The sequence below is a fragment of the Polypterus senegalus genome, chromosome 12 (genome assembly GCF_016835505.1).
Source record: "Polypterus senegalus isolate Bchr_013 chromosome 12, ASM1683550v1, whole genome shotgun sequence".
Lineage (NCBI taxonomy): Eukaryota > Metazoa > Chordata > Cladistia > Polypteriformes > Polypteridae > Polypterus > Polypterus senegalus.
Window position 1 is genome coordinate 162,581,726 of NC_053165.1, and position 22,863 is coordinate 162,604,588.

The following is a 22,863-nucleotide window of genomic DNA, read 5'->3' on the forward strand; positions in this document are numbered from 1 at the left end:
TCTCTAAATTTCTCTCTCAATTTCTCTTTCTCTCCCTCTCTCACTCTCTCTCTTTCTTTTCATCTCTCTCTCCTATCCTTCTCTTCCAGGTTAAATCCTCTTTAGGCCACGTGTCCTGTCCACGCTGTGTCTCCTCCTTAAAGGCGCAGCTCACCACTTTGGGGTGAACCCACAGCAACCCATTTCCAGAGGTGCACATTAAGGAGACGCAAACTACCAGAGGGCCAGTAGTGCCTGTGGCACCCGCTAGATGCTGATATTGCAGCCTGGATGAAGGAACGCCACCTCCAGCCCAACCTTGTCATCCCAGGATGTCGCACTCTGTTCAGCCCCCCATCTCTGCTCATTTGAGATGTATAAAAACTAACCGTGGGGTAAAGCCGCGCTCATTTTCACAATAGCCCCCTACGTTGTGTACGCACATTTCTGTTTTTATCCATACGCCATGTTTTAGCGTTTATACATGAGGTCCCTGTTGTTCAACCAGCCAAGACGGGTACATGTCACACTAATCTCTTCAGATCCACATTGGCACCCCACCACGTATTAACTCAAATATTTGATGATGGCCCACAAAGCAGTCAATGGGTCTGCACCGTCTGTGAGGTCCTCTGCTCTTTCTTGACCGCTCGTCTCGGCTGATGCCACCTCTGCCTGGTATGGACCCTCAGTCCAGACTCTCTTCACATGCAGTTCCCAGCTGATGGATCACTTTTGGGTGATCAATTTTGTCACCTCGTCCCGTTGCACTTGTTCCCAAACAGCCCCCCAGACGGATGTTTACTTCATTACGACGACCTTTTCGTAAATCTCCCGTCTGCTAAGCAAACACGTAGACGTGAAATGTGTGCTGCTGCTGCTCCTGCCTTGCGTCTGATGTTGCCAGGAGAGGCTCCTGGTGGTCCTTGGCTCTGCTGTGGAAGCGGGAAAATAGAAGGATGGGTGGATGTTTTGCTTGTGCAATACCCGCATTAGCCTCAGTAATCGGCCACGGCGACCCCCAGGACCGAGCCTGGGCGTCCTCAGATATAGCGCCTTTACGACACAAACGCGTCTGAGCGCGCAGCCTCTTTAAGAAGATTTCAGCGGAAATCAGCAGCTCTGCTCTGTAAGGGAAAAAAAAACTCCTCCGCACTCTTTAAAAAAAAGGCTGCGCCTCCGATGAGCGGCGAGGTGACGGCGGCTTCCATGTTAAAAATGAGAACGGCGAGCTGAAGGAGGACGTCTGCTCTGTTCGGGCTGCCCGGGGATCAAGCGGAGCTCAGCAGCGGCCAGCATCCTCACCTGTAAGTGCCGTCCGTCTTTACGCACCTGTCGCTACGCTCGTCTGGCGGCCACTGCGCGGGTTGATTTTGTTTGTTTTTTTTAAAGGAGGTACCGTCAAAAATAACGAGGTGGTCGTTAGGAGACAGAGGAGAAACCTATCGGTCTGGAGGAGCCACCCCTCTGCGCTGTTTATTCTCGAGCGCACGGATCACGAAACGAGGCGCACCGAAGGGCAGCATCGAAAATTCGGCCCGACTCTCTGTCGAGGCCATTCATCAGATATAACGTGGCTACGACAGCCAACCTCGTCGGACTACTCAAAATAAAACACAAAAATGACATTAAAAACAAGAGAAATTCAGTAGAAACGACGGGTTTGACGGCCCCGGTATTTGACATTCAGAGAGGACGTTTGTAAGAGCAGTCATTGATGCAGTGACGCGGCTGGAGCGTCTGCTTCGATTTCAGCTTATTAATAAACTAACTGATAGATCGTGCCCGCCTCGTGCCCTGTGATGGGTGACAGGCTCCAGCCACCCCGTCACCCTGCCCAGGATAAGCGACTTAAGGAAAACGGTGGATCGATGGATAGATAAGGCACTATATAACAGATACAAACGTCAACAGATTGACAGATAGTTAAGGCGCTATATAACTGGTACACGAATGGAAAATAAGGCATTAGATAATAGATATAAATGTCGATATGACATATTGTTAGATAGGTATAGGGCACTATATAGTAGATACAAATGTCACTGTATAACAGATTGAAAAATAACTATAACTATATAACAGATTGATAGATAGTTAATATACTGTATAATTGATATAAACATCACTATAGAACTGATAAGACACAATATCACAGATAGATAAGGCACTATGTTATAGATACAAATGTCAGTATATAGAGAATATCTATCTATCTATCTATCTATTATATACTGCCTTTCAGATCTATCTATCTATCTATCTATCTATCTATCTATCTATCTATCTATCTATCTATCTATCTATCTATCTATTATATAGTGCCTTTCATCTCTATCTATCTATCTATCTATCTATCTATCTATCTATCTATCTATCTATCTATCTATTATATAGTGCCTTTTCTATCTATCTATCTATCTATCTATCTATCTATCTATCTATCTATCTATCTATCTATCTATATCTTGCAGACTATAGTGGGCACTCCCGAGCCTCCCTTGTCCCCTCATTCTCACATACAGCTGTAGATTTTTATTAATATAGCGCAGTTGAAAACGAGAAATGATGAGCAGAATAAAGTCCTAACTCCCACATCCCAACTCCCCGTGGCCAGAATTTCAAGCAAGAACTACGGTAGCTGCTGTGCCCGCCTGCCTGCTTACTTGTATTTATTTCAGTTTTTTTATTATGCTGCAGAGCCCAAGTTTATTTGTTTCAGATTTTATTAATAATGTACTTTCTTGGCCATAGATGGTGGCCTCTAAAGCTGTATGTGAATTCAACTGATGAGCAGGAGATCAAATGGCGTTTGTGTGAGTGTGTGTGTGTCTGGATGTGACCCCCAATACCCCCTGTCCCCTCAGTTCATTTCATTCCCTTTGTGTTTTCTCACATGGCATGCGCTCTTTTATATGGCTGGAGTGTTGTCGATCTTTTTAGCTATAGAATGCGGTTAAATGAAGCATTTTAAGGACGGAAAGAGAAAAAGGAAGAAGGCAGCCTGTGTTGTGGCGGTGCCCCCCTGCCATTGTGTTCTTAACGCTTGCTGTTTATTTATGTGTAGCCACTGCACTCGGAGCCATGCAGGGTCTGCTTTACACGGCCCCCCGTCTCCAGTTTGAAGTGCACTCCGTACACGATGTCGATCGTGTGTAAGCGGTGCGGACTGCAGGGGGCACTCTAGAGCCGTCTCTCCACCCTGGAGTTGAGTTAACCCTTTACACTCAGTGTCAGTCCGCTAGCGGGACCAGACAATACAAGAATGGAAAATTCAAAACAGAACAACGCATCAAACCATTAAATTCCTCGTTGCTGTAATTAAAGTACGGCGCATTGCAGTGGGTCCTGGTGGGCCGCAGCAGCTGCAGGTTTTGCTCCAACCCAAGTCGTTCATTGCTGAGGAAGCACTTCTGGCTCAAGTGACGTCTTCTGCCTCATTTCAGTTGTCTTGTTTGTTAAGATTCTGAGCCCTGAATTGCTTATTTGATTCTTAAACAGTTTCATTCACAGTTCTTAATGGCTGCTCATTAGCGATGACATGCAGATGACAGAGGAGCCAGCAGTTCTCCGTCTGACTTCTCTCCAGTCACACCTGTGTGTATTCATCAGGGTCTGTTTGGTTTAATAAAATACTTAGAAGGAGGGAGAGGAGGAAAAGATGAAATCCTGCAAATGACTCCTCTGTTTCAGGCTTCACATCGTTTGGATGACATCCTTAGAAAGGAGAAAAAACAAAATGTACGATTAAAGAGTGAGCTGACATGGCCGACTGAAAACACCAGCAAGTCTTCTGCTATGGGCCAGGGTGGGCTTCTAATTAAACAAACCTGCAGCCACTGTGGCCCAACAGGACAACCCACAATGCTGACCCCTGCCATATTGCGTACCCCAATACCAGGTCGCCATGCCAACGATACCCTTGCACACCCTAATACAAGGTCACCATGCCGACAATGTTGACCTCTACCATATTGAATACCCCAACACAAGTTCACCATCCCAACGATGCTGACCCTTGCCATACTGCATACCCCAACACATGGTTTCCATGCCAACAATGTTGACCCCTGCCATATTGCATACCCCAGTACCAGGTCACCATGCCAGCGATACTGACCCATGCATACCCTAATACAAGGTCACCATGCCGACAATGCTGAGCACTACCATATTGCATACCTCAATACCAGGTCGTCATGCCAACAGTGCTGACCCCTGCGTACCCCAATACTGGTCACCATGATTTTCTTTCTTCCCTCACAGATACAAATTGTTGTATTTCATCAGCCCCTCCCTCCAAACTCCCCCCACTATTTGGCTTTCTTGAGGGTCCTGACTTTTATCTGCTGAATGAGACGGATGATTCAGCTTTCAAGCGACGTCACCTTCACTTTCTGTATTCCAGAATTGTATTTGTCTTCTTTGTAAAGACGTTTGTGACTCTTGCAGTCACTAGTGTTGTCATTTGGGTCCCCAGTTTTATTTCTTTACCAGCTATGTTGTCATTGAGTGGGATGTCACTTGCAGGTCCCAAGAAGGAAGGACAGGAATCCTGGCCACGATTAAGGAAGGATTCTTGCTCGGCCAGGAGGCCTCAATGTAGGGACTACACCAATTGTAACCACAAGGGGGCGCCACTGATCCCCAAACCACAGACACACTAATAATCAGCACAATCCCAGGTTCAAATAAACAACTTTACTTTCAGCACAAAACCACAAGCAAAAAACGGTGACTCTGTGGTGTGGCTTTCTTTCAAATTCAACCCGGGGACTTCTTCTGACCGCATGTCCAGGTCATCTGGAGCATTTCAGGGTCGTGTTGACATTAGGGCAGGTCTTCCACCCGCAGCGCCCTCTGGTGGCACCCAACAGTGCTGCGTTTCCGGACTCCAACTCCTATACCACCCTGCGGGTATCATAATTGGGATTTAGCCCTGTGGAACACTGCCACCAATTGCTTGGAGGAATGGTCTGCTCACTTTGTCCATCAATTAAGACCCTCCTAGCCGGGATAAAGGAAGGATTACTGTCCTTCCTTCATGGCACCTACACACGTCATGGCATTCTGTAACCCGCGTAATCCAGACCGGGGTATGGGGGTGCTGGACCCTCCACCAGCTAGCACAGGGCGCAAGGCAGGAACCAACCCCCTGGCCCACCAGTCCATCGCGGGACAGAGTGAGATATGGAGCATGGGTAAGGCACTATATAAATAATATTATTATTATTACTGCGGTGGGCTGGCGCCTTGCCCAGGGTTTGTTTCCTGCCTTGCTCCCTGTGTTGGCTGGGATTGGCTCCAGCAGACCCCTGTGACCCTGTAGTTAGGATATAGCAGGTTGGATAATGGATGGATTATTATTATTATTATTATTATTATTATTATTTATGTGCCCTTTAAAATGATACATAAGCTGGGATCTTCAATAATGGATATGTATGGAAAAGTAAAACTGTAAAAGTGGAGGAAATGAATCCGTTTTTTTAATACTGCTTTTAAACAGTTAAACTAGACCTGTTACTTGCAGAGGTTTCATTCCATTTCTCTCTCTGGTCATTCACATTCACTGACAATTTTCTAGTATTTAGACATTTATTCCAACACCTATGGAAATAAGACAAACATGGAAAGTGCATCTGTTTGGAAAAAATGCCCCTGAATTTGTCAAGTTACTCTTGTGTGTTGTATTTGGACAACATAACCTGTGAAACGGCTGAAAGCGAAATGTCGGACTTTTATTTTGAAGGGTGGGACATGCGTGTTGAGTGGAGCCTGACGATGAACACAAGACGGCAGCAGGGCCGAGTTTAAAGGGTTAACGCACAGTCGTCAGCCTAAGTGGCTGGGCGGAGCTCTGGGAGGGGCGGGGCACTGGAGCCCACTTGAGTCATCTCCACCAACTCGACCCTCCAGAGTGGAGGCTGCAGAGATTCCGTCGTGAAAGAGCGTCAACCAAAGGAAGTTTTTATCGCAAAGGATGGACAGAAACGGTGAAAACACATGCAGCCCACCCCATGGCCCCGCCACCACCCTATAAACACTTTGCAGCAACTTGTAATCATTCAGGTGGTCTGTCAACCCCTGGACAGCCAGTTGCCCCCCTGACCCAGAGGGTATTGACAGAGTATTCTTCACGGCCAGATGTCCTCCCCTGATGCCATCCTCACTAACTTTTCACATAAGACTCACAAAGGAAATGGTGAACAAACGCCAAGTGTGGTTAATAGCTGAATATTTTACAATGAGACATAGGAGCAACAACATTGACTTAATAAAGAACCCTTCATTAGAAGATTTGAACAATTTAGAGGAGGACGGGCCACTCAGCCCAGCACAGCTCGCCAGTCCTGCCCACTTAATTCTTCTTAAATGACTTCAAGTCGAGTCCCTAAAGTCCTTCTGTCCACCTCACGACTTGGTCGCTTATTCCACGTATCTGTGTTTCTCTTCCTAATGTTTCTGCCAAATTCCCCCTTCACAAGTTTCCCACTGCGCCCCCCGTGTTCTCGCTGAACTCGTTTTAAAGTCACCGTCTCGATTCCCTTCCTGATTTTAAACACTTCAACTTAAAGGCTCAGCTCTTTTAATCTTTACTCTACTCTACTACGTCTCTCTAGCCCTGTAATCAGTCCAGTGGCTACTCTTTTATGTCCTTTTTGTAGCCTGGTGACCAAAAATTGCTCCCAGTACCCAAGACAAGGCCTCACTAGTGTGTTATAAAGCTTGAAAGTTTGTCACAGAAATGTCCCCATCATGGAGTTTGTGACAATAATTGTGATTTGAAAATAAAGGACATAAAAAGTGAGCCTTCTGATGGCGTCTTAAAGACTCTCAGTCCGCTCTCCTTGTCACGTGCACAGATGACAGGGAAATTCTGTCCCGGCATGACGCCCACGCACTGAAGCCCCCCCCCAAAACGTTTTGGTTTTCATCTCAGAATGACCAGCCGGCCTGCCACCATGAAACGTAATGGCAGGCAGTGTGGCACAGGTGGTTGAGGCTTTGGACTTCAAACCCTGAGGTTGTGGGTTCAAATTCAACTCCTGACACCGCTATGTGACCCTGAGCGAGTCGTGTCACCTGCCGGGGCTCAAAATGGAATAACAAAAGAAATGCACCTCTGATAATTGTAGCTTTGGATAAAAGGCATCAGTCAGTTAGATAAGCAAACTATAAAAAGTCAGCTGCATACAAAGAAGTGAGAGCCTTTAGGGTTATTTCCGTCCTTGTGGTCATTGTCACAGCAAGACTTGCAGTTCTGCTAATGTGTGTGTCACGTCACCCCGGGTCTAAATCCGGCCAGTCGCCGTTCTACATCCCCTCCTGACTCTTTATATTAAGTGGAGAAGTTAAACTGCGCAGTGAGCCCTTACGGTAACCTACTGGAGGAATCGCAGTGGGATCAGGCGCACCCACCACAGCCAAATCAGGTAGGACTGGGGGAGCGTCAAGCTGGTGGACCTCAACGGGCGAAGCCCCTGACACTGTGAACCGCCGGTGAGTGCCGCTGCCGTGCTGTCCCAGCATCCTCCGTTTCAGGGCTGCTTGTGCCTGCGTGGCGTTGAGCTCTCCGTGTCCATGCAGGTTTTCCTTCAGGTCCTCCGGTGGTCCTCTGCCTGTTAAGCTCAGTCTGTGATCCTAGAGTGCTCTTCTGTGGAAGTGTACGAGTGTGTGTGTGTGTGTGTGAGTGAGTGAGAAGACCCCTTAATGGACAGGCCTTTATTACTTCTAGCCTTGTACCTGCCAGGATAGGCTCCACAGCCCCTAACCCTGAAGTTTTAAAGGTTATGTGAAGCGCAAAAGCAAAAGGAAAAATAAAAAGAAGGGTTAGGACATTTTAGTGGCAGAGCCGTACTAAGGCGTCCATTACACGGACCACTGCATGATTAAAGGATTATAAGACATAATAGCCTCAGAAGTGCTTCAAACAATTTGGAGTCGGGGGGGCTGAATCCTTTCTGGGCAGGACACCTCCGTGGGCAGGATGCCAGTGCATTGTAGGGTACACCCCAGAGCCCACGGAGAATGGCTAAGAAAGCACCCTGCACAACTTTAGGGAGAACATGGAGATGTCACTGAGACAACCTGTGAGGCTGAATTCGTGAAGCTACTGCGCTATCCACTGTGCCACCAGACTCCCTGGTATACAGAGGTCACTTTATATAATACTAGCTGTGCTTGGTGTCTGGGACAGGTTGAGTAATAAATAAGTAATAAATGTACACCTCAGTGTTAATGTTTGCAGCGCACCATGAAATGCATGTGTCTCTGAGGCCATTTGGTACGGGAATTGTAAAAGCCGTGTTAAGGTTTGTGATGCGCCATTTGTTGGAATGACAAAGACATAGCAACTAGACAGAGACACAAATACTAATCCATTTATTAGGGTTGATAATATAATATAATATAATATAATATAATATAATATAATATATAAAGCAGACTGTAACAATCTTGCAGTCTGGTATGTCTGTTATCATCCATTTGACACTCGGAACGTTTCTGGTGAGATCCATAAAAGCAACCGACAGTTTTATTATGAAAAATCCGTAGTGTTATTTGTTTGTCGTTTAATATTTCTTTTTGTTAAGTATAGTTTTCATCTTTCATTATTCTAATTGCAACGACATTGTACTGATAAAATTTGGACACAGCCCGTGTCTCACATGGACAGCTTTATGTGGCGTGTTTAAGGGTGGCAAGTCCTAAGAACCTTTAGAAATCGGTTAAAGATGGAAAAACTAAACACATCGTATATAACGAGACACTTCAGTGAACAATACAAGCACATTAGTGAGTCTTCATTGTTTGTTAATTTATTTTTATTTTTATAGTTGTGTTTTTTTAAATTATATTTTTCTCAAACAATTTAAAAAAACCTTTATTTTCCCTCCGGGCAACAGCGGGTATTTCAGCTAGTAAAACGTAATATAATATAAAAATTGTAAAGAAAATGGATGGATGCATTAATAATATAATAGAATACAATAAAACACAATGTGCAGTAATATAATATAAGACATCTCACGGTGGAGCATCAGGAATATTTTGCTATCAGGTCAGAGGTTCAAGTTTCCAAGGATAAAAAAAACAAATCTCAATCAATTAAACTTTAATAAACATTCTAAGTCTTAAATCACAGGGTGAAAAGGGTGGCATCTGAATCAACCAGCAGTCAGGCCTTGATGGCAGTTTGATTGTGTTATGTCTCATTTATTTCTTGTAATGTTTTCACCAGAAGAATGAGACTCACTGCTGTATTTTATTGATTTGTACCGTTTTTGTGCTCTTTGTGATGTTCTTATTGTTATCTTGTGGTCTCTTTGTAAAACCTGTGGAGAAACAAAATGTCTCTCTTAGAACAAAAAAAAAATGAATTGAGCAAAAGGGGACTGCATGGAGCAGAGCTGGGGGCTCTTAATTTGAAAAGTATCCGGATTAGATATTAGTGCTAATGTTTGTGGTGCACCACCTGTTGGAATTAAAAATTCACTGCAGTTTATCATGATATGTCATGCAAAGATAATACACAGAATACATCAACAGAGTGTAACTATGGGATATTTACATACCTACCTGTATCTACACCTGCAGGCCCACCTGCCCTCTCTCTCTTTCTTTAGTGGCCTAATATAATCTATCTAGTGATTAAATCCTGCTGACTATACTAATATTAAAGTCTATCTATCTATCTATCTATCTATCTATCATTAGCTAAGTTCTAGATTGGAAATCACAGGAATGTGAAATACTAAGCAGAGGCTCTGAATTCTCCCAGCAGTACACGGTGCAGACTATAGGGGGCACACCCGAGCCTCCCTTGACCCCCAGGTGACAGACTGTCAGTTCCAACGCCGTGTCACCTCATTCTCAAATACAGCTGTAGACTTTTATTAATATAGCGCAGTTCAAAACGAGCCTGAAATGATGACCAGAATAAAATCCCAGCTCCCAAGAGCCACGGTAGCCGCTGTGCCCGCCTGCTTACTTGTATTTATTTCAGTTTTTTTATTTGTTTGTATTGAACCCGAGTTTATTTCTTTCAGTTTTTATTAATTATGTACTTTCTTGGCCATAGATGGTGGCCTCTAAAGCTGTCTGTGAATTCAACTGATGAGGAGGAGATCAAAAAGCATTTGTGTGTGTGCGTGTCGATGTGTGTTGTGACAGTCCAGCTGTGTCACCCCCCCCAATCCAAACCCCGGCCGTCCCCTCAGTTCATTTCATTCCCTTTGCGTTTTCTCACATGGCATGCGCTCTTTTATATGGCTGGAGTGTTGTCGATTTTTTTAGCTATAGAATGCGGTTAAATGAAGCATTTTAAGGACGGAAAGAGAAAAAGGAAGAAGGCAGCCTGTGTTGTGGCGGTGCCCCCCTGCCATTGTGTTCTTAACGCTTGCTGTTTATTTATGTGTAGCCACTGCACTCGGAGCCATGCAGGGTCTGCTTTACACGGCCCCCCGTCTCCAGTTTGAAGTGCACTCCGTACACGATGTCGATCGTGTGTAAGCGGTGCGGACTGCAGGGGGCACTCTAGAGCCGTCTCTCCACCCTGGAGTTGAGTTAACCCTTTACACTCAGTGTCAGTCCGCTAGCGGGACCAGACAATACAAGAATGGAAAATTCAAAACAGAACAACGCATCAAACCATTAAATTCCTCGTTGCTGTAATTAAAGTACGGCGCATTGCAGTGGGTCCTGGTGGGCCGCAGCGGCTGCAGGTTTTGCTCCAACCCAAGTCGTTTCATTTCAGTTGTCTTGTTTGTTAAGATTCTGAGCCCTGAATTGCTTATTTGATTCTTAAACAGTTTCATTCACAGTTCTTAATGGCTGCTCATTAGCGATGACATGCAGATGACAGAGGAGCCAGCAGTTCTCCGTCTGACTTCTCTCCAGTCACACCTGTGTGTATTCATCAGGGTCTGTTTGGTTTAATAAAATACTTAGAAGGAGGGAGAGGAGGAAAAGATGAAATCCTGCAAATGACTCCTCTGTTTCAGGCTTCACATCGTTTGGATGACATCCTTAGAAAGGAGAAAAAACAAAATGTACGATTAAAGAGTGAGCTGACATGGCCGACTGAAAACACCAGCAAGTCTTCTGCTATGGGCCAGGGTGGGCTTCTAATTAAACAAACCTGCAGCCACTGTGGCCCAACAGGACAACCCACAATGCTGACCCCTGCCATATTGCGTACCCCAATACCAGGTCACCATGCAGACGATGAACAAACCTGTAGCATCTTGTGACCCAATACCTGGTCACCATGCCAACAATGCTGACCCCTGCTGTATTGCATGCCCTAATACCATGTTGCCATGCCGGTGATGCTGACCCCTGCCTTATTGCATACCCCAATACCAGGTCACCATGGCAACAATGCTGACCCTGCCGTATTGTGTAGTCCAATACCAGATCACCATATCGATGATGCTGTCCCCTCTGTACCCCAATACCAGGTCATCATACCGTATTGTGTATCCTAATACCAGGTTGCCATGCCGGTGATGCTGACCCCTGCCTTATTGCGTACCCCAATACCAGGCCGTCATGCCAACAATGCTGACCCTGCCGTATTGCATACCCTAATCGTGTCGTGCCTTTCATATTAGAACATTAGAACACTCTCTCCGAGATCATCTTAATTCTTAACTCATGTTTTCTATCTATAAGCAGATCTGCGTACAGCTGGCTCTCTGGGCAGTAAGTGTCCGTTTCCTGGTGGCCATGCCATGTACACTTCCATTGTCATGTGGAGTTTGCAGGTTCTCCCCGTCCCTCTTTTGTTTTCCTTCCACTTTGCATGAAGTTATTCGAGGACCCTGAAGTGCCCGGTCATATGTGAGACTTTGAGGATGTTGGTGTGCCCAGTGATGGGCAGATAGCCTGCCCATTGTTGGCTCCTGCCCTGGGTCCACTTCTGCTGGGGAAAACTGAAACAGGATAAGTGGGTTAAATGTTGGCTGGGGAGATGGTTTGCGGGCAGCATGGTGGGGCATCAGCCTAGTAGTACGGAGACAGGGGGTTCCCAGTTCTGCCCGTGTCTGTGTCAGTTACATCCAGGGGCTGCCATTTCCTCCCGTAGTCCGCCGACATGCAGGTAAACGGGCCCTGGGGTGTGTGTGTGTGTGTGTGTGTGATGGGGCCCTGTGATGGGCTGGCTTCCTGTCCTGGTGTGTCTAACATGGGCTCTGGCTGCCCCCCAGTGCTGAACCAGTGGGTTTTGCTCTTCTGGTCTTGTGGTCTTCACCTCCATATGTCTCTTCTAGGAGGCTCAGGTGCACTCAGTAGAGCTGCTCACTGGTTTCCTATTTGTACCAACGCGTGATGTTTTCTTGCAGCCTGTCAATGCGGTTAAATAACTTTCTTTGTTTTTCTGTTTTTAGCTCCGACGATGAGCCCTCCAAGCCCCCCGTTTCTCATTTTTTGTCTTTTGAAAGGTAATTTGCTTGTTTATTGATTTCTTTGCTGTTTGTGAAAAGTTGTAATGTGAATGTGGCACTGACGGTGACCCCAGCAGACCGCCTTGAATTCACAGAATTATCTGCGCAGGCCAGGGGGCCAGGAGGCCCACCACACTGAGCTCAGTGTGCGCCACCAAGTGCAAGCGCTGACATGTCATTAGAAATGCATCTCACGGGTCTCTAAATAAAACCTGTGAAAGAACCCGCCGGGCCCCTTCACATTTTCACAAAGACCCCTTTGATTTGTCCTGCATGGCCCACCTGCTCCTATTTAGACCTGTTTCTGTTCCTCCTTCGTCTCCTCTGCCATGCGCTCCTTTTCTTGTTTTAGAAGCTGTGGAGTTTTCAGCTGAGAGGTTTATTTTCTGCTTTTCATGTTCTTCCTCTCTCATACAAATAAAAAGCTTCCTTCTCTTTCACACACACACACACACACACACACACACGTGAGTCATTTACAAGAGGGGCTCCCTGCTCTTCAGACCGCTGGTGCTCAGCTCAGGGCAGACGTCCAAAGATGAGCAGAGCGAGTCACTGAGTGAGACGTGGCGATAAACAGCCATGGAGCCCTCTGAGTCTCCTCGAAGAACACCGAAGCCGTGACGGGACCAGGCGGCCATGGGGTCCATTCACATAAATGTGTGCGCACATGGAATATGGGGGGGGGCCTTCAGAAAGTATTCTGGCCACATCACTTGTCACACATTTTTAGCCTTGAAGTTCCTTTCTGTCTTGTCGAACAACACTCAACACCCCAGAATGGAAAAGCAAAACCAGGATTGTGGAGAGTTTGAAAAGTAAAAAATTAGAAAGTGAAATATCACATTCACAAGTGCATGTTGAAGCCCCTTTGCCAGTGTCACACACGTGCACATGGGGGGCAGCTAAAGGGCCTGAATGAAAGTCATTCCATGCCAGATCAGGGGGTGGCGGAGTGCAGACCAGTCACGGGAAAGTCCGCCTGGCCCCAGTGATGTCATTTCTGGCCCTGGCTTCAATGACGACACTTTCGTTTCCCCCCAAAGATGTCACCACTTCCGGTCCTTGCCTCAATGACGTCGCTGCCAGTTCCCCACCCAGAGAGGACACCACTTCTGGTCTCGGCCTCAAATGATGTCACTTCTGTTCCCCCTAACTCCAGCCCCGCCACAAAGATGACATCACTTCCGGCCCTGGCCCCAATGACGTGACATCCGGTTCCGGGCCCAAATGATGACGTCACTTCCGGTCCCAGTCTTTATGACATCACTTCCAGTATTCCTATGATGATGTAATTTCCTCCACTGCCCTTTAAAGCCACCATCTTTGTGCCACAGCATCAGTTCTATCTTGGACTTGAACCTGTAAACATCATACTTGCTTAAAGCCCAATTTGCAGACCGATGAATAACATACGGGTGGCTGCCTGCCCCAAACCTTTCTGATGTCTCCGGTCATTTCTTGTGACACCCATCATTCCAGCCTGGAGTCTTCTTGTTTTGACGTGATGTGCTTCACACCCCTGGACTTGAAGAACTTTCCGCCATTGTTCCTCTGAAGTTCCCTCAGGTTGGATGGACACCATCATTGGACTCCTGTTTTCAGGTCTCTCCATAAACATTCATGCCTGGACTGTGACCGGGCTACTCGACGACATTCCCAATGTAAGTTGCCAATCCCTTGTCATCCTGTTGGAGTCTGAGGTCTAAAGTGACTTGAGCACTAATCTCGGTACTTTGGCTCCATTTAGCTTTCCCTTGAGTCCCTGATGCTGCCACCACCACGCGTCACCGCTGGAATGGCACAACACAGGTGACGAGTGCTGCCTGGCTTCCTCCACACATGATGCTAATCTTAGTTTCATCAGACCAGAGAGTCCCATCGTGTCTCACAGTCTCAGAGTCCTTTAGGCGCCCTTTTTATTTCCAAATCCAAGTGTGCTATCAGGTGTCTTTTACTGAGGAGGAACCTCTGTCTGCCATTAAGCCCACATTGGTGGAGCATTGCAGGGATGGGTGTGCTTCTGGAACTTTCTCTAATCTCCACACAGGTTCTCTGAAGCTCAACCAGAGTGACCATCACAGTTCTTGGTCACCTCACCTTACCAAGGCCCTTCTCCCCAGACTGCTCATTCTGGCCAGTGTGCCAGCTCATGGTCATTCCAAAGTTCTTCCATTTATGATTTCTGAAGGCCGTTGTGCTCTTGGGATCCTTCAGCGATGCAGGAATATTTTTGTAGACTTCCTCAGGTCTGGGCCTCGACACAGTCCTCTGCAGGCAGCTCCTTTGACACTATGGCTGGGTTTGTGCTCACCTGTGGATCTTCTATAGGCAGGTGTGTGTGTGTGTGTATGTGTGTGTGTGTGTGTGTGCATTCAATAATCAGTCCAATCACCTGAATCAACCGCTGGTGGACTCCAAGCAAGGTAGAGAAACATCTCAGAACAGGCTGCACCTGAGCCACATTTCAGGTGTCACTGCAAAGGGTCTGAATTCTTGTGTCCCAGTGACATTCCCATTCTTCACTTCTAATAAATTGGCAAAAATGTCTGAAATCCCATTTTCACTTTGTCATTCTGGGTTACTGAGTGTCATTTGAAGAGGAAAAAAAAACAATTTAAACCATTTTAGTACAAGGAGGCAACATAATAAAATGCGCAAAAAGTGAAGTGGTCTGAATGAAAGATGGAATACATAGACGTAAAAGGCACTATATATCTAATATGTCGACTCGAAAGATTGTATATTTAAGGCACTGTACTGTAATAGACAGATGAAAGGGCACTTTATATTAGATACATGACCTATCCGTAATACACGGAGGCTTAATGGAGACAATCAAATATAGTCAACAGGCATTATCTCATAGGTAGACTTCAAACTGTTATGTGAAATAGATGTGAAAGGCACTATATAATAGATAGGAAAGGCAGTATTTAATACATAGTGATTTAAAAGAGACTTTATGAAATAGATTTGAAAGGCATTATCTAATGTGAAGATTTCAAAATGCTATGTGAAATAGATGTGAAAGGCACTATAAATTAGGTAGGGAAGGCAGTATAATAATAATAATAATAATTTATTACATTTATATAGCGCTTTTCAAGGCACTCAAAGCGCTTTACATACAAGGGGGGGGGATCTCCTCAACCACCACCAGTGTGCAGCATCCACCTGGATGATGCGACGGCAGCCATAGTGCACCAGAACGCCCACCACACACCAGCTTACTGGTGGAGAGGAGACAGAGTGATGAAGCCAATCAGTGTATGGGGATGATTAGGAGGCCATGACGGTCAGAGGCCAATGGGCAAATCTGGCCAGGATGCCGGGTAACACCCCTACTCTTTCGAAAGACATCCTGGGATTTTTAATGACCACAGAGAGTCAGGACCTCGGTTTAACGTCTCATCCGAAAGACGGTGCTTTTATTACAGTACAGCGTCCCCATCACTATACTGGGGCATTAGGACCCACACAGACCACAGGGTGAGCACCCCCTGCTGGCCTCACTAACACCTCTTCCAGCAGCAACCTAGTTTTTCCCAGAAGGTCTCCCATTCAGGTACTGACCAGGCTCAGCCCTGCTTAGCTTCCGTGGGCAACCAGTCTAGGGCTACAGGGTGATATGGCTGCTGGCTATCATATCATATCAGTATCATACATAGAGATTTAACAGAGGATATATGAATTTGAAAGGCACTAATACGTTGACGTAAAAGATGGTATAGGCATTGCATATTGGATAGGAAAGGTAATATTTAATACACAGAGATTTAAAAAGAGACTATATAAAATACAGTATATGCAATATGCACAATCTAATACTGAGACTCAAAGTATTGTATTTTATTGTGCAAGACCCTCTATAATAAACAGATGAAAGGCACTATATATTAGATATAATGCATTTCAGAGAGACTATATATAAAAATTGATTTGAAAGACACTGTCTAATGCATAGACTTAAAAGATGCCATATGGGGGTAGAAATATTGAACCTTCACAACAGTAGACTGCCTGTTCGGCATATAAGTTTAGGTTTCCAGTGTGACAGAAAATGTACAATATGGGCAGGTACAAGTCACATGCCAGTCATGAATGCCAACAGGAGCTTCAAACAGTCCAATACAAGCTGCACTTCACCTGGATCTCCATGCGACACATCTGATGCCCTAAAACACACACACTTCCTTTGCTATCCCAGATATCAACACTACATACCTACTCTTACCTTCCTTCTCTGTGTTTCTCTTCTCGTTTCTGCCAGTCAGGCTGTGCCACCACCTCACCTCCCAGCTCCAGCCTTTAATGTCACGCTGCCATTCAGTTCCAGAGTGCCCACAGAAAACATATTATGGAAAATTCCCCTCCTAGTGGTAAATGGAGGCACTACACCTGTGAGCTCCTAGCAGTTACCGAGTTACCGCTTTGCTTGCACTATGATGACAGAAGGAAGTCCCCGAACTTAAACACTCTAGTTCAGCGTTTTTCAACCTTTAAGTATTTGCGACCCAAGTTTTCATAACAGTTTTAATCGCACCCCCAACATTTTGTTGAAAGGAGCCCACTAATACCAATTTGTTCTTTTTTAATTAATGATATATCATAGATGCATATTTTATTATACCTCCTTAACTTTTATCGACATTTATCTAACTCTATATTTATTTTTCTAGTATTAGAATGTAGTTTAAGTTCATTTGTTTTGGTTTCAATAGATGTATTTTTCATATTTTCGACTCTTGTTTTCTTTTGTTCACATCTTCACACCCCCCTTTTTGTTACTTTGCGCCCCACAGATTAAGAACCACTGCTCTAGTTGTACCCTTGTTTGCTTTGTGACAGTTCCTCTGACAAGCTGACTGAATCTTTGGCTTCTCTTCTGTGCTCCAGCATCCTCAGGGAGTCCAGTCTGAAATTCCTTCTAGTCCCCTTGCCGACTCCCCATCTCTTTTACGTCTCTCCTCCCATTTCAGTATAGACCCCACCCCATCACCACGCCCCTAGCCACTCCCTCATATGCATGCATGTCTTTTCATCCCCATGAGAGTCCCAGGGCCATCTTCCCACTTTGCCTTCTTTTTTGTTCCTTTATTCCTGACTGGCTACTCTGGTCAGCTTCCAAGTTGTCCGGTTTCTTTAAAGGGCAGAGGGGACATGCCAGACTGCCTTAGAAGGTCTCACCCCAACTGTGGCCAGTCCACTGGCCTGTGCCACATTGTCGACCCCCTGGCACTTCTTAGAGTCCAAGCCTTGTGCTACAGCTCGGGCTCAGAGCCCACTTATGGGGAGGTCTCAGTTTATTTTATTGTTATATTTTTTTTATTATTTCTTATTTTAAGTGTTAATATTTTATTTACTTTATATTTGTGCACTATTGGCTTAATAACGGCTTCTTAAAAATGTCCAGGCCAGTATCAATAAACATTTCAATTTTGTTTCTCACAGAATCAGGTGGCACTGAAGTCTGTTAACTTTAAGTCCTTTTGAATTCCCCTCATGGACTGACACCCCTTGTCCAGGTGTCCTTGCTACCTCATGCCCAGCATGTGCCCAGCCTTTATAATGAGCAGCAAGGACGTCACCTGTCACCCTCTCTAACTCGTGATCTTGTGCTCTGTTATGTGACAATAATGAATGTGCCCTTTTTGTCCCTGACCACAGGACTTTCACTCTGGCATGTTGCCAGCGGCTGGTGGGTGGAAATGCCCTCTCAGATCACCGCCTTACAGGGCTCTTGCGTGGTCATCCCCTGCAGGTACTCCTACAACTCCAACGGCCCCAAGAAGTTTGTTGCCGTCTGGTATCAGTATCAGAGCTCGGGCTACCCATTGGTTTATGACGGGTATAATCCTGGCAATGTGATTGACAAATTCCGAGGTCGGACATACCTCGTTGGGAATGTCAGAAATGGGAACTGCAGTCTGAAAATCAATGACGTCACCAGGAATCTCAACGGAGAAAAGATTTACACCTGGATTGATCCGGATAACATCGGCTCCGGCACTTATAAGTTTTATGAGCGCACCGTTCAGCTGAATGTGATTGGTAAGAATGATTATATATTGTAAGCATGTGTGTAAGATCTGTGTGGGGTGACGGGGTCTCTCACAGCCTCCAGGACCCTGTCTATAGGCACTCTGGCTTCACTCCCAAAGACACTAAACTGACCCATAGGATTGAACCTGTGTCAACTGGCATCCCATCCAGGGTTGGTGCCTGTGCTTGGCTACTTCAGAGAAGATGAATTAAAGGGGCTGAGGGGAAATGATGAATGGGAGGATGGAGTCACCTTACATGGACTCATTGTCACTGCCTTCTCTTTTCCTAAATTTCTTATCCAACTCAGGGTGGCAAGGGGTCAGAGCCAATCCCAGTAGCATCAGACAGAAAGCAGGAATGAACCCTGGACTGGGACACCAGCTTGCCACAGGGTACCTTTACCCGTGCAGAGCGGTCAGTTAACCAAGGCACTTTATAATTTCAGTACGCATTTACTGTGCAACTAGCCGATGTACCTGGCACTGCCCGGGTATACAGTATGTTAGGTTTCAGCCAGGGTCCTCTGTTCTGTTCCTGTTTTACCCTTTTAAAATTGTTGTCCATGTTTTTATTGTTATTTGTGTAATTATTGATTTCTTTATATGTGTGAATTCTTCTTCCACTGTGTCCCCTGGGTTTTGTGGGTGGTTCCCCAAGTGGTAGGGCCGCCTGTCAATCACTGTTGCTGCGCTGCTCTCAGCCCTGTAAAGGCTCATGGGAATTGCGGTCCCTTGCGGTAGTACATTGTATGCGCTTGGTGTTGGTGAGTTCTTCTCATTATTTTAATTGTATTTCTCTTTTTTGTTCTGTTTAAGGATTTTGACTTTTGTTTAATGCATTGGCTATTTGGTTACTGGGGATGACGTTTTTAGGCAACTCCTTTGGGCCTCGTTTGGCTTTTTTAAACTTTTTTTTTTTATATTTTTATATTTTTTTAATATTTTATTTATAAATATTCCCTATTGCTCTTCCTGAGATCAAGCCAGGGGTTTAAGGTGACCCTCCTCCATGTGGGACTTTCACTGTATGTTGTTTTTTCCAGCTTTCCATTTTTGGGCCTGAAGCCAGCAAATGGTATTTAGGGCCTGGCTGACCGAAGTGGGCCTCTGCTGGGCAGGCCACTAGTTTAGAGGCTTCACCTGGACTGCTTTGAAGGTGTTGTAGTTCAGCCGGGATTCACTTGTCTCCTGTCTTCTGTGTTCATTTTTGATTATTTTGTTTGGCTTAATGTTATTTTTGTTTATTATTTGCATTATTCTTTGTTGTTCATTTTGTCATTGCATGCAAGCCTCTGCTAAACTGCTTGTGTTTTGTGGGTGGTACCCCAGGAGGTGGGGCCACCGGTTAATCACTGTTGATGGACAGCTGCCAGCCCTGTAAAGGCTCATGGGAATTGCATTCCCTTATGGTATTTTGTGTATGCGCTCTTGTGAAGAGGTGTTTGTCTTTCTGGTGAGTACTGTGAATTTTTATAATTGTTGTATTTTTATTTTAATTATTATGTGTAATTATGCATTTTTTTCTCCGTTTTCTTAATTGTTTGGTTTCTATGTGTGAATGCTTCTTCCACTGTGTCTCCCTTGGGTTTTGTGGGTGGTTCCCCAGGAGGTGAGGCCACCAGTTAATCACTGTTGATGGACTTCTCCTAGCCCTGTAAAGGCTGATGGGAATTGAAGTCCCGCGTGGTAGTGCATTGTATGCACTTAGGGTTGGTGAGTTCTCCTCTTTCTTCTGAGTACTGTGAATTTTTATAATTGCTGTATTTTTATTTATTTTGAGCTATTTTATTGCTGTGTTTGAAGATTCTTGCTGTTGGACTTTGCTTGCTGGGGATTGCCTGTTAGGTAGCTCCATTATGCCCCTTGCTGCTCTTTTCAAGTTTTGTTCTTTGGTTAATTCTTCAATTCTATAAAGATTCCTGTGGACTTGTCTGTACCCCATGCCAGAGTTTATACGGTTTCTCCCCCTTGAGGGACACACTTTATGTTTTTTTGAGCCTCTTTGCTACTCTTTTTTAAATTCAGTGCCTTATGGCCATTTTGAGGCCTACTCAGGCCTTAAGCCTCCCATTTTCCTGGAGCAGATTCTTTGTGGGTCTTTTCGAATGGCCCTGAACTTTTTGCCATTTGTGTGCTGCTGCAACACAACGGGCGGAAACTCCAATAACAATGCAGTATTTGTGTAAAAGGTTAAGGTAAGAAAGCAAATTATTGTGTGTTTTTTTTTAATTGTAAATGATGAGGCAAAACACGGAGAAAGATCTGGGTCACCTGACGGCTGAAAAGGAACATGAAATCATTTGCAAATGGCAGAAATGCAAGACGTCTTTTCAGACATGAGTCCATTAAGATGACTGCTGCTCTGTGGCTCTCTGGCCTTTATGATGGTCCTTGACCCGGAATGGGTGGAGCTTCTTGAGGAGGTGGGCGTGTCTTCATGGAGTCATTGAGTCTCAGATTGTCTAGTCTGCAGCTGAAGCAGGAGACGATGTGAATGAGAGCGGCGTCTCCCTCACTGGGGGGTGTTGGCTGAGAACAGTGTGAATCAGCGAGGCGCTCGTGAACGGGTGGAAAGGTTTGAACAAGTGTGACCGATGAAGCTCAGTATGGCTGACCATCAACCTGGCGCACACAAGCCCAAATCAACATGGCAAATGCGTTCATTAGAGAAGACTGACGGATAGCAAATTTGGATGTCAGCTATGGATCTGCACACACGCCATGATGACCTGGGGTACCGTAAGGTTTGGTTACTCAGACATCTTACTGTCCTGCACACAAGCCAACATCCCTCAGTGAACTTCAGCAGGCCTCACTCCCTCGGCCCAAAGAAATGTCACAGTGTTCAATAACGCTGCCATCCCGCATGTTCATTTCTCCTTGGCTTCAACTAGAGCAGTGATTCTTAACCTTTTTTGAGTCATGGATCCCTTTAAGAACCTGATGAAAGCTATGGACCCCTTTCCCCAGTAATATTCACATAAACACAACTTTACATGCAATTAATATTTTCTTCTCCTTTTGGCTGCTCCAACAGCGGATCATCTTCTTCCATATCTTCCTGTCCTCATCATCTTGTTCTGTTACCCCCATCACCTGCATATCCTCTCTCACCACATCCATAAACCTTCTCTTAGGCCTTCCTCTTCTCCTCTTCCCTGGCAGCTCTATCCTTAGTATCCTTCTCCCAATATACCCCTCATCTCTCCTCTGCACATCTCCAAACCAACGCAATCTCACCTCTCTGGCTTTGTCTTCCAACTGTCCAACCTGAGCTGACCCTCTAATGTCCTCATTTGTAATCCTCGTCACACCCAACACAAATCTTAGCATCTTTAACTCTGCCAAGTCCAGCTCTGTCTCCTGTGCCACCGTCTCCAGCCCATATAACACAGCTGGCCTCACTACCATCCTGTAGACCTTCCCTTTCACTCTTGTTGATATCCGTCTGTCACCAATCACTCCTGTCACTCTTCTCCATCCACTCCACTCTGCCTGCACTCTCTTCTTCACTTCTCTTCCACAGTCTCCATTACTCTGTACTGTTGATCCAAGTATTTAAACTCATCCACCTTCTCCAACTCTACTCTCCTCATCCTCACCTTTCCACTGGCCTCCCTCTCATTCACACACATGTATTCTGTCTTGGTGGTCCTACTGACCCTCATTCCTCTCCTCTCACATCTCTTCCTCTCCAGGGTCTCATCAACCTGCTCCCTACTCTCACTACAGATCACAATGTCATCAGCAAACATCACAGTCCATGGGGACTCCTGTCTAATCTCGTCTGTCAATCTGTCCATCACCATTGTAAATAAGGGCTCAGAGCCGATCCCTGATGTAATCCTACCTCCGTCACTCCTACTGCAGACCTCACCACGGTCACACTCCCCTCGTTCATATCCTGTACAACTCTTATGTACTTCTCTGCCACTCCCGACATCCTCATACAATACCACAGCTCCTCTCAGTCACCCTGTCATCTGCTTTCTTCAGGTCCACAAAGATGCAATGCAGCTCCTTATGTTCTTCTCTAAACTTCTCCATCAACATCCTCAGAGTAAACATCACATCTGTGGTGGTCTTTCTTTGCATGAAACCATCCTGCTGCTCACTAATCATCACCTCACTTCTTAACCGAGCTCCCACTACTCTTTCCCATAACTTCACTCTGTGGCTCATCAATTTTATTCCTCTGTAGTTACTGCAGTCCTGCACATCCCCTTATTGTTAAATATTGGCACCAGTCCACTTCTTCTCCACTCCTCAGGTCTCCTCTCACTTTCCAAGATTCCATTAAACAATCTGGTTAGAAACTCCACTGCCAAAGGTATGTAATCTGAACCAACGGCCTTTCCATTCTTCATCCTCTTCATCTCTGTCCTTAC

At 45.5% G+C, this 22,863-nt stretch overlaps 1 protein-coding gene across 1 annotated transcript in view; it reads left to right on the plus strand.

The window, feature by feature from the left end:
* The first annotated feature begins 5,077 nt into the window (after positions 1 to 5,077).
* Positions 5,078 to 22,863, plus strand: part of LOC120540549 (B-cell receptor CD22-like) — a 42,240-nt gene continuing 24,454 nt past the window's right edge. The window contains exons 1-4 of the mRNA XM_039771387.1: positions 5,078 to 5,180; positions 7,374 to 7,482; positions 12,372 to 12,425; positions 18,193 to 18,482. Coding sequence (XP_039627321.1) covers positions 5,078 to 5,180; positions 7,374 to 7,482; positions 12,372 to 12,425; positions 18,193 to 18,482 — 556 coding nt within the window. The remainder of the gene's footprint in view (positions 5,181 to 7,373; positions 7,483 to 12,371; positions 12,426 to 18,192; positions 18,483 to 22,863) is intronic.